This window comes from Tubulanus polymorphus, chromosome 6, assembly GCF_964204645.1.
Source record: "Tubulanus polymorphus chromosome 6, tnTubPoly1.2, whole genome shotgun sequence".
NCBI lineage: Eukaryota > Metazoa > Nemertea > Palaeonemertea > Tubulaniformes > Tubulanidae > Tubulanus > Tubulanus polymorphus.
In genome coordinates this window covers 11,223,626-11,235,777 of record NC_134030.1, presented here as the reverse complement: position 1 = coordinate 11,235,777, position 12,152 = coordinate 11,223,626, and the positions used below count along the sequence as shown (strand labels likewise).

Sequence of the window (12,152 nt, the reverse complement as noted above, 5' to 3'; positions counted from 1 at the left end):
TAAGAGGTATATAAAGGTTTTCTCTAGCTTCAAAGAGTACTCTGGGGTGGAGTCGATCTGGACCTGGAGATTTGTTGACCTTGATTTTCTCTAATAATTTTAAAACTTTGTCTTCTTTGATTTCTATATTTTCTAGTTTTGGGCGCTCTGGCACATCATGTAAAACAGGAATATTCCGCAAGTCTTCGTTAACGAATACGGATGCGAAATAGTCGGCAAAAACTTCCGCTTTTATGTCATCGGAATCAGTAAGGGTGTTTTGGTCTAAGGATGTGTATAGAGGCGGTATATCTTGCTTATTTGTTAGTTTACTATTTGCATATTGCCAAAAAGCCTTTGGATTAGTTTTGGCTGTTTCGGCTATGTTCTTTTCCAAGTTCCTCTTAGCGTTCCTTAGATCTCTTCTGGTTTTATTTCTGACGGTGTTATATTGAGCATAATCTTGGTCACATTTCGTTTTTAAATATTTCCTCCTTGACTTCTTCTTTTCTTTCACTGATTTCAAAGTATCCGGGGTCATCCAGAGTGGCCTAGGTTTGCTTTCGCCACTATATTTTGAAGTAGGAATAGACTTTTCCCCTGCCTCTTTTATTATTGATTTGAAGTGCTCCCAACTTTCCTCGACACTCATATTTTTCATTTCATCAGCCCAGTTTCGCTGAGTTAATCGTCGTAGTTTATCATAATCACCTTTGGAGTATTGCACCTTATCCTGGATATTTCTTGTGTAGGAGACTGATGAATTATAATCAAATGTTATAATGTTGTGGTCACTCTTTCCAAGACCAGAAGTGTGTTCTATCGAGGATATCTTTCCTTCTCTGTTCGTGAAGATAAGATCCAAATTGCTAGGTTGGTTGTTTTCGCGGAAACGAGATGGTTCGAGCTGATGTTGAGTTAGGAAAGCATCCTGAGTAGCATTCAGGAATTTTGAGGCACGGTGTCCTGGTGGTTTGCTACATTCAGGTGTTCCCCATTCAATTTCACCATAGTTGAAGTCTCCGAAAATACCATTTCTGCATTTTGTTGTGAAATTTCATCTAGCATTTTCAGAAGTTTATTGTTATTTTCGTCGTTTGAGTTTGGGCTCCTATATATACATCCTACATGTAGTTTTCTGTCATTTTCTAGGTTAACCGAAGCCCAAACATTTTCGGAGAACTTTGTCTTCAGCTGAAAGGGTACTGGGGAAAGCACACTTTTTATGTACAGGCATATTCCCCTGCTATCTGCCTCTGACTCGAGATTGCTGAAACAGTCATAGCCCCTGATATTTGGTGGCTTGTTTCGTGTAGTACTTCTCGGGTTTTTAGCCTTCACTTCACTGATCCCAATTATGTGAGGCGAGTACTGATTTACCATAAGCTCCAGTTCGTCTATTTTATTAGGCAATTGATCGGCATTAGTCATTAAACAAGTTAATTTCTCCAGTTGAATTTGTCGACTGGCGTTTTGATTGGAGTTCCGTTCGATTACTTGGAATTTATTATCTCGAATTTTATGAATTTTTTCAGTTTTCGTTTCATGCGTTTTTTGATCGTCCTGATTTTTGTAAATTTTTCTGGTGTTTTCTGGGATGCAAACTTTGATTGGCTGTTGGTCTACATCCCTTTTATCGAAAGCTGTTATCTCTCCTGTTGTTGGCTCGTTGTTCAACTATTCGGTAATTTCTGATTGTCAAGTTTTTCTCCCCATTTTGCTGTCTTCTTTGGAGTTCGTCACGTAGTATCTTGTACTTTTTCATTTCTAGTTTTGATTTATTTTCGCTCATTCTGATATTTCCTAAAGTATCCCTATTTTATCGAAGTTTGTTGAGATAGCGATCTAAGCATGAATCTTTTTCCCATTCCGTATTCAATATTACTCTAAGAGGTCTGTCTGACCCGTCTGTACGTTGGGATCCCAATCTCATCAGGTGCTTTGGTTTTTCGACTGATGCTCCCAGAGTAATAGTGAGAAATCGTTCGACAGCATCACTATCTGTTTTTAATCTAACTTTCCAGTCCGGGTCATTGCATTCGGGGACGTTGTACAGGATCAGGTGGGTACGTCTCTGTCTTGACTCCAGGATACTATCGGTTATATCACAAATATCGCTTTCTATATTTTGTGTTACTTTCTCTTCAATTTCCTGTATCCTCTTGGTCCCAGACTTTTCAAGGTTTGTGCTCATCGTTTCAACCTTTGTGTTGAGCTTACTGAATTCAGTTAGAAGTTGCTTGAAGTCGTCCTTGTCTACTTTTTGATCGGCAACCTCTTTGATTCCAGCTTTGAAAATATCTTTCATGCAAGCTAAGTCCTCCGGTGAGAAACTATGAGTACCGGTAATTTCAGGACTAAACTCATTTCTTGTTCTGCTTAGGTTAGGAAGATCCTCCTTGCATGGCTTGCAGATGAAGCACATCAAATTTTTCAGGTCAAAATCTTCGTACATCGTTCTGACGCAGGTTTCGCACCAGTTGCCTTGACATATCGAACAACTGATATTGCGTCCACTGTCCCCACAAGATAGACATATATTCATCTTCCTTTTTTTACTAGCTTGCTGGATGGGTTTGTCTCCTTTATGGGGCCCGATCTCAATATCCATACTGTTTTCTGGCATGTTTGAAGTGTTTTTGGATATTCTTATCTTAGTTATCGGGGAGAACCCTATCGGTGTATCCGATTCAGCTGCCAGATATGTTGGTCTACTGAAACTAGCTGATGTAGATGATATCCCTTGCTGCGGTCTGATGAACTGTCTAGTACGTGAGGAACCGGAGAGGTGATATTTGACTCTCTGTTGATTCTTCAATTTTGGCGTGGTCAAGTGTTCGGGATCAGAGCTATCGTCCCCCTCGGATCTCCAGTCATCCTGCCACTCTTCATTTCTGTTGTTATCATCGGGCCAGTCGTCGTGAGTCGGATTTAGTAGTGTATTAGTAACAACGGTACTGGGGGATGTGTTGTTAGTAGTGGTGTTAGTAGGTGAACAATAGTAAACATTCGATGTACCTGCCGCGTCCTGATGATTTGATAGCTCCAGTGCTAGCGATGTCCTACGTGAATTTTTAGAGTTTTCCTGGTTTTCGCGAATCGACGCTAGCACCACCTGGTTGCTACTTGAAACATCCAAAATGTTTATTTCGTCAATACTGTTCGTTTCGTTAGCTTCATTATTACGTATTGAATACTTATTCCCTTCGTTTAATCCCGAAGCCATCATAGTTGGTTTCAAACGGCTAACTTGTCAGTTAATAATGAAATGAAGTTGTCCTATTTCCTCTGCGTATGGATTTCTGTGAGCGCTGGTTTGTTTACTTCCGGTGTAAACACACGTGTTGCCAAGTGTCAAAATCAACGTCTCTAACCGACTTAAAACTACTGCAAATGCAACCAATTTACGTTGTCGCAGCGCTTCAGCAATTTCTGATGGTTCCTTGGGCCGAATCTGATAATATGTAGTGAATACACAGTCCGTTAGCTAGTTTTACGGTCCAAAAATCCGAAATTGATCGGAGCTGTTAGCAGACAGCCTTTCCCCTTCGCGCATGCGCACGATGTCTATCAACTGTTCATTTATGAATATTTGAAGACTTATGAACCAAAAATTAGTTCAATTTTTGATGCATTTTGAGAAAGTCACAAAACATGAGATATGAGATATTGGTAAAAAGGTATGAGATATTGACTAAAAACTGGTATATATACAGAGGAAAACAGGTAATTTGAGTAAAATTAACTCAATTTTACTTAATTAACCTGTTCTCCGTATATATACCCCTGGTTTTAGTCAATATCTCACACCAGTGCTTATTTTGGTCAATAAAACGTGCATATGAATATGCCGATGAATTTTACGCAATTGCATATAGAAAACACCGAACAGGTGAACTTGTATTGTTTAGGTTGTAAATAATGCTCATTCTCTATTTCGTCACGGGCTCGTCCGTAGTGATCACGTGTTTGCAAGGGAATCGTGTGGGAAGCATTGTTCTGTTTGCTTGAATTTCGTCATGACGCTCTGATATCCCTCGGCTGCGACTGAGACTGAGACATGATGACGCCTAATGCGCGACGTTTCGAACGCGCACTAATTGGGATCATCATCACCTTCGTCTGACGAGGATCTCTATTAGTTCGAAACGTCGTATCATTTAGATTTTCGAGTTTCGATTTTAAAATTTAATCTGTAAATTGCAGTAGTCGATTTCCATCTTAATCGATGTGAATGCTCATTAGTTCGCCGTAAATTTCTTAGGTTCAAGGTTAGTGGACCTATGTGTTCTATATACAGTTTCCTTGAAATTGATTTTTTGGGGTGATTATTTGTCACTATATGACTATATAACGCTCATTATCTTCTTATATTTTTCTTTCAGAATTGGTCAAAAATGCCATCGCAGAACTTGGTAAAATGCTATGATTAAACTTTGTCTCTAGAAAACGCCGCGAGCATAATTCACCACTGTCCATTTGTATTTCAGATTACAACTTTGATTTTCGATGCGATAATATGTATCATAACAAAGGTACAAAATGTGTTGCTTTTTATTTTACTGTATCTAGCTCCAAAATTGTGAGTTAGAGTTGACTTTGAGTTAAAATCAGTTCATTTTCTATGAGTTATAACTAAGTCAAATCTGAACGCACAACTTTGAAACTGGATCCTGGAGTCAGTTGCTCAAAGGTTGGTTAAAGATAATCAACGGATAAATACCATAGTAACAATGAAATTTTAATTGCCACTATGTCAACTATCCACTAGTTAATTCTAACGATCTTTTGGCCAACTGGTATCTATTCGTACACATTTATTGGTAGTGAGTTTTAAATCCGTTTTGGTAAATGTTTTTCATATCTAGAATTGGAGAAGAAACTGCGGGAGCTTTATCGGCCTGCCATTGACGTAGTTGATAATTGTCCACCAGGTAAAGTTACTTTTAGGTCGAAATAGTGTGTTATAGTAGTAATTGTGCATTGGGTGTTGCTGGTCTCATTTCGGGTGTTTCTTCTCTTCAGAAATAATAGAAGCACGGGGAATGATTTATTTGTCACGTAAGTTTCCGCCTGTTCCAACTATTAATCAAGGTATCTCGAAAAGTTTTTAATATTAAACAATGTAATTTATCTATGAAAATTGGTTTCAGAGACCGATGATACTGCTGGTAAGAATGCACTTTTTTCTGTGCCCAATAATCAAAGTTTCTAATTAAAACGAATCGATCATTTATCATTCGTTTGACATTCATGTTCATCATACAAACATGATCGTCATCAGTTAAACACGGTTAACGATAAGTATCCTTTTTAGAGAAAACTGCCATGACCACAGCTAAAGACTATCTACATACTAATAAAGGTAAGCCATTGGTCATGAAAGTTAGAGGTTTCTGTCAAAATATGAAATCGATAATTGATTAGTTTTAACTAGATATTGTTTCTTCGAACCAGCGTAAGATCATCTCATCGATTTTGAAACACAGGCTCGCTTCCACCAATCGATATATATATATATATATATATATATATATATATATATATATATATATATATATATATATATATATATATATATATATATATATATATATATATATAGGTTCACTTTCATTATAAATATAATTCTTCAGGGTCTATTGGAACTAAACTCCATTTGCTATCGGGTAAGTGTTGCACTTAGATGGATATAGCTACTGTACTTGATCAGAATAATCAACTTGATATGGCAGACCTAAATCCATGCATAATAACACGTTTCATGAGTAGCTGTTGAAATATGTCATCCATTTTCTACTTTTCATTCTCTTCAACACTAAAGAAAAGTTCAGCACGGAAAAAGTGGGTAAGGAAATCTTGATTTTGGATCAAGCAATCGAAGCATAGGTCAAATGCCCTTTATTGTTTGCGGGGTTTAGTTTCGAAATAATAGTTTCGTATATACATGTTTATGTAGATAGTACCTAGTTTATGTATAGTCGGATCGAGGAAAAATACAACCAGTCAAGTCTGTAAAAACTCGGTAATAATCTATTTGTCTACTCAATCGTCCTCCAGTAATACGTTCTTCGACTAAGCCGTGATCAGGGCCAAGTACACACAAAAACCCATGAGTGAACCATAATGGATTCGTTAAGAGTCCATCCGTATTGTGTGTTGTGCTCGGTACTCCGGGTGACAAGATTTTTGTTCATAGATCGAATATATATTTCGTTTTCTTTATTCGAAAATCGCACGTATTTCTGTTTTTGAATTCGAAAATCGAACGAATGTTTTTTTATTCGAAAAGATGGCCCAGGAAGGCACTGTTTAATAATTTGGAATGTATTTATGATTTAATGATTTAGATTTTTCGACAAGATATATCTCGTCGGTATATGGGCAAACGTTATTTCAATTAATATATCGATTTTCTAATGGGTTATATCTCATCAGAAAATACCTGAATTTATTTTCTTAATTCATAAATCAGAACAAAATCATCTTTTCTCATGTCGACAGGACTCCCGTACTTGTCTGAGTGCGGCTATTATATTATACATAGAATTGAGAAATTTTCAAGAAATTTCCAAAGGATAGGATCCCATGAAGGATTATATTGGTTCGTGGTGTAGAATGATAGACTGGAAACCGTTAGATTGATATACGGTATAGCGCTTATCTCATCAAGAACTGTTTTAGAATGTATCTATGTTAAGCTAAGTTTATTGTTCTTATTCCGACGTAGATCTAGTTTTGTTTAGACAGTGTTTGACGAGCAAAGCAAAAAAGTACGCCGAACTGCTGTGTATACGTACCAACAGAAATTGTTTGAAGTCTCAATTTCAGTACTAGTTGAACTACAATTCAAATCACCATATATATCTATCAATTGTAAATGTTTCCCATTATAATACATACACATGAATTTTCAAAAATATCCTATATAGAGGGCATTTGACTTAAAACGTGTCAAGTAAATGAAATTGTTGACGTAGTTGTAGATGCCAGATATTTTTCTTTTTTTTTATATTTCAGTGAAATACATTTTAGAAAGGGTGGATAAGTTCAAAGGTTGGTAGCAAAGTTTGATAATAGATAGCAACTAACTAAACATGTCCATAGTGGACTCATTGTTGTGTTAGATATGTGTCTGGTTCTAGTTATTGTCATTCGATCTTCTAGGTGAAAAAGTGAAAAAACTACGAAATGACAACGTCAAAGGTAATACAAATCATGCAAGCCTAACAAAGCCAACGGGCCGTCCCTTGAGGGTTAGGACCCAAGAAAGAAAGAAAAACCTCACAAACTTACTTTTAATCTAGTGAAAAGAGAGAAGCGTTATGTAATACACATGTACAAAGATATCAGATCGGCAGTTTCTGTATACAGATGACTCCGCCTATTTGGACCGTAATAATGTGTGTGTGTGTGTGCGTGCGTGCGTGCGTGCGTGCGTGCGTGCGTGCGTGCGTGCGTATGTATGTATTTATCGCCATTTTTTAGTCATTTTGGACCGAACGTCATTTTCTTAACATTTTCACAAAGTATTTTTTAGAATGCGTTCATACATTTTTAGCCCACTTGGGACTTAAGTCCCAGCGGGCTATTGCGTTCACTTTTCGTCCGTAGACGGAATCCAGTTATTTTGGGAAGTTTTGAAGACGCTTCAATGTAATGTCTTGATATTTGGGTTACACATGTATCTAACCTAGACACATCTTCAGCCCGAAAACTGGCCCTGTCAGAATCAAGATGGCCGACTGGCAGCCATTGTTAATCGCTAAAATCAGCACTTTTTAGCCCACTTGGGACTTTAGTCCCAGCGGGCTATTGCGTTCACTTTTCGTCCGTCTGTCCGTCCGTCCGTTCGTCCGTCCGTCCGTAGACGGAATCCAGTTATATTGGGAAGTTTTGAAGACACTTCAAGGTAACGTCTTGATATTTGGGTTACACATGTATCTACCCTAGACACATCTTCAGCCCAAAAACTGGCCCTGTCAGAATCAAGATGGCCGACTGGCAGCCATTGTTGTTCGTCAAAATCAGCACTTTTTACACATTTTGAACTTTTTGAGGGAAAATTTGAAGACGCTTTGATCAATTACCTTGATCTTTCGGATATATGTGAATCCCCCCAGGGCCCATCAACATAACAAAAATTGGGTCGGTCGGACTCAAGATGGCCGTCCTATGACCTTTTTAGTGCCCAAAAATGTCAATTAGAGTCCTGTAGCTTCCTACTGGTTTGCCATTTCTCATTACAATTTGTGATTGGTATTCTTTGGAAAGGGATGTTTTATAACTGAGACAGGTATTTTTCATCAGCCAATTATGACGCAATTGGCGACCATCTTGGTGTCACCAGTACTCTTTCGTAAGTGGGAAAAAGTTTTTCCACATTATATTGATACCTAAGCGTATTTTGATACCACAATCGATTAGAAAGTTGTAGCTCATAACGTGTTCTATGATTGTGGTGAGTTTCAAGGTAATTGGATTTCGTATATGGCCACCAGGGGGCGTTGAATAATACAATATCTTAGCATTTCTTTATTATATTCGTACCTATGCATATTTTGTAACCACAATCAATTGGAAAGTTGTAGCTCATGACATCATCTATGATTGTTGCGAGTTTTAAGGACATAAGTTTTTCTATATGGTCACCAGGGGGCGTTGAATAGTAGAATAACTTAGTATTTCCTAATTATATTGATACCTAGGCATATTTTGTTACCATGATCAATTGCAAAGTTGTAGTTCATGACATGTTCTATGATTGTGGTGAGTTTCGAGGTCATTGGGTTTTGAATATGGTCACCAGGGGCGTTGAATAGTAGAATGACTTAGTATTTCCATATTAAATTGGTAACGAGGCATATTTTGTTATCACAATCAATTACAAAATCGTAGCTGTTGACATGTTCTATGATTGTGGTGAGTTTCAAGGTCATTGTTTTTTGTAAATGGTCACCAGGGGGCGTTGAATGTTGAAATTGTTATATTGTTGAGCATTTGAAACCACTTTCCAAGTGGGCATGGTGTCCCTGGACCCCTAGTTACATGTTTTTGAACTTTTTGAGGGAAATTTTGAAGAAGCTTTGATCAAAGCTTCTTCAAAATTTCCTTCAAAAAGTTCAAAAACACATATAAGGTAATTGCTCTTTCGTATATACTTGAACCCCCCCCCCCCCCAGGGCCCATCAGCACAACAAAAATTGGGTCGATCGGACTCAAGATGGCCGTCCTATGACCATTTAAGTGCCCAAAAATGTCAATTTTGGCCCGAATTCTGAGTCATGTACCTTCCTAATGCTCTGCTATTTCTCATTGCAATTGCTGATGGGTATTCTTTGGAAAGGGATGTTTTATACCTGGGATAGGTATTTTTGATCAGCCAATTATGACGCAATTGGCGGCCATCTTGGTGTCATCAGTACTCATTCGTAGGTGGGAAAAAGTTTTTCGACATTACATTGATACCTAAGCATATTTTGTAACCATAATGAATAAGAAATTTGTAGCTTATGACGTGTTCTATGATTGTGGTGAGTTTCGAGTTCATTGGCTTTTGTATATTGCCACCTGGGGGCGTTGAATAATACAATATCTTAGTATTTCTATATTATATTTGTACCAATGCATATTTTGTTAGTTTAATCAATTGCAAAGTTGTAGCTCATGACATCATCTATGATTGTTGCGAGTTTTAAGGACATAAGTTTTTCTATATGGTCACCAGGGGGCGTTGAATAGTAGAATAACTTAGTATTTCCTAATTATATTGATACCTAGGCATATTTTGTTACCATGATCAATTGCAAAGTTGTAGTTCATGACATGTTCTATGATTGTGGTGAGTTTCGAGGTCATTGGGTTTTGAATATGGTCACCAGGGGCGTTGAATAGTAGAATGACTTAGTATTTCCATATTAAATTGGTAACGAGGCATATTTTGTTATCACAATCAATTACAAAATCGTAGCTGTTGACATGTTCTATGATTGTGGTGAGTTTCAAGGTCATTGTTTTTTGTAAATGGTCACCAGGGGGCGTTGAATGTTGAAATTGTTATATTGTTGAGCATTTGAAACCACTTTCCAAGTGGGCATGGTGTCCCTGGACCCCTAGTTACATGTTTTTGAACTTTTTGAGGGAAATTTTGAAGAAGCTTTGATCAAAGCTTCTTCAAAATTTCCTTCAAAAAGTTCAAAAACACATATAAGGTAATTGCTCTTTCGTATATACTTGAACCCCCCCCCCCCCCCCAGGGCCCATCAGCACAACAAAAATTGGGTCGATCGGACTCAAGATGGCCGTCCTATGACCATTTAAGTGCCCAAAAATGTCAATTTTGGCCCGAATTCTGAGTCATGTACCTTCCTAATGCTCTGCTATTTCTCATTGCAATTGCTGATGGGTATTCTTTGGAAAGGGATGTTTTATACCTGGGATAGGTATTTTTGATCAGCCAATTATGACGCAATTGGCGGCCATCTTGGTGTCATCAGTACTCATTCGTAGGTGGGAAAAAGTTTTTCGACATTACATTGATGCCTAAGCATATTTTGTAACCATAATGAATAAGAAATTTGTAGCTTATGACGTGTTCTATGATTGTGGTGAGTTTCGAGTTCATTGGCTTTTGTATATTGCCACCTGGGGGCGTTGAATAATACAATATCTTAGTATTTCTATATTATATTTGTACCAATGCATATTTTGTTAGTTTAATCAATTGCAAAGTTGTAGCTCATGACATCGTCTATGATTGTGGTGAGTTTCAAGGACATAAGTTATTTTATATGGCCACTAGGGGGCGTTGAATAATAGAATAACTTAGTATTTCCTTATTATATTGGTACCTAGGCAAATTTTGTTACCATGACCAATTGCAAAGTTGTAGCTCATGACATGTCAAGGACATTGGGTTTTGAATATGGTCACCAGGGGGCGTTGAATAGTAGAATAACTTTGTATTTGCATATTAAATTGGTAACGAGGCATATTTTGTTATCACAATCAATTACAAAATCGTAGCTGCTGACATGTTCTATGATTGTGGTTAGTTTCAAGGTCATTGGTTTTGTATATGGTCACCAGGGGGCGTTGAATATTACAATTTTTGAGCATTTGAAACCACTTCCCAAGTGGGCATGGTGTCCCTGGACCCCTAGTTTGTTCTCGATTTCAGGCAAGAAGTTCGAGGAGATATTACGCGAAATAAGTAAGTTAGATTTTCTAGCAGTTTGTTGTATAAAGAGTAACGCTAATTGTGCATATATATTGTCTATCCTTTTAGCCGTTGAATTCTGCAAAAATGAAGTGGACGGTTTACCACAATTAACACAAGCAGGTAGGGTGATGGGTGAAGAGTGAGTGCGATTGCGAATTGTAAAGCATGTCATCTAAAATCCATCTAGTAGTTAATGCATACATTTTATTCCGACATCGAAAATCAGGGAAAGATAATTCGAATACATAATAATTTCCGTATTGGCTTAATGGAGTAAGTTGTTTTTAAATTGCTTTTTGGTTTTTCCAGATCCGGAGTTGCGGAGGAGACTTCAATAATACAATAATCAATGGTCTTTTCGTGAAGCAAGGGATTTTGCGCTTTGAATGATGTTATTGAACTATTTGTAAATTCATCTAAAATCATGCTTCCATTAATTAACAAGTATACTGCCTACGCATCGGATCATTCAAATCAATTCAAACTGTGGTAATAACGGATTCAACGTCGCACGTGAAATCGTACGATAATCTTGGTGATTTATTGTTTTCCGCTTTTGATGTCAAAATGTAACGGTGCCAACTACATTACGTAGAAGTAGTGAATATACACCTTCAGGCCTATATAGGTCGTTAGGTTGATTAAATACAATTAGAAATTTCAATCTTTGAATACATAAAGGAAATGGTTAAATAAACTTTTTAATTATTCAGATTCGGCTTGTTTCATAGCGAGAAAATATTTTCGAGTGAGGAGTCTCTGCAAATTATAATTTTCTTGACTTTTGATTGAATCTTAATGTTTTCTAGCCCACTTGGGACTTCAGTCACAGCGGGCTATTGCGTTCACTTTTCGTCCTTCGTCCATTCGTTCGTCCGTCCGTCCGTAGACGGACTCCAGTTATTTTGGGAAGTTTTGAAGACGCTTCAATGTAATGACTTGATATTTGGGT

The 12,152-nt window shown here is 37.4% G+C and overlaps 1 protein-coding gene across 6 annotated transcripts in view; it reads left to right on the top strand.

The window, feature by feature from the left end:
• The window catches only part of LOC141907606 (uncharacterized), an 87,615-nt gene extending 75,701 nt beyond the window's left edge, over window positions 1-11,914 (top strand). For 5 of the 6 annotated variants that reach the window (XM_074797298.1, XM_074797297.1, XM_074797300.1 and 2 more), the window contains 13 exons: window positions 4,365-4,394; window positions 4,470-4,514; window positions 4,848-4,913; window positions 5,005-5,040; window positions 5,133-5,150; window positions 5,297-5,344; window positions 5,616-5,648; window positions 5,804-5,827; window positions 7,000-7,035; window positions 7,147-7,185; window positions 11,159-11,191; window positions 11,267-11,320; window positions 11,510-11,914. In XM_074797298.1, the coding sequence (XP_074653399.1) occupies window positions 4,365-4,394; window positions 4,470-4,514; window positions 4,848-4,913; window positions 5,005-5,040; window positions 5,133-5,150; window positions 5,297-5,344; window positions 5,616-5,648; window positions 5,804-5,827; window positions 7,000-7,035; window positions 7,147-7,185; window positions 11,159-11,191; window positions 11,267-11,320; window positions 11,510-11,538 (491 nt within the window). In that variant the 3' untranslated portion in view covers window positions 11,539-11,914. Of the gene's footprint in view, window positions 1-4,185; window positions 4,251-4,364; window positions 4,395-4,469; window positions 4,515-4,847; window positions 4,914-5,004; window positions 5,041-5,132; window positions 5,151-5,296; window positions 5,345-5,615; window positions 5,649-5,803; window positions 5,828-6,999; window positions 7,036-7,146; window positions 7,186-11,158; window positions 11,192-11,266; window positions 11,321-11,509 lie in introns of those variants that run through there. The other variant, XM_074797302.1, reaches the window with a different exon arrangement.
• The last annotated feature ends 238 nt before the right edge of the window (window positions 11,915-12,152 follow it).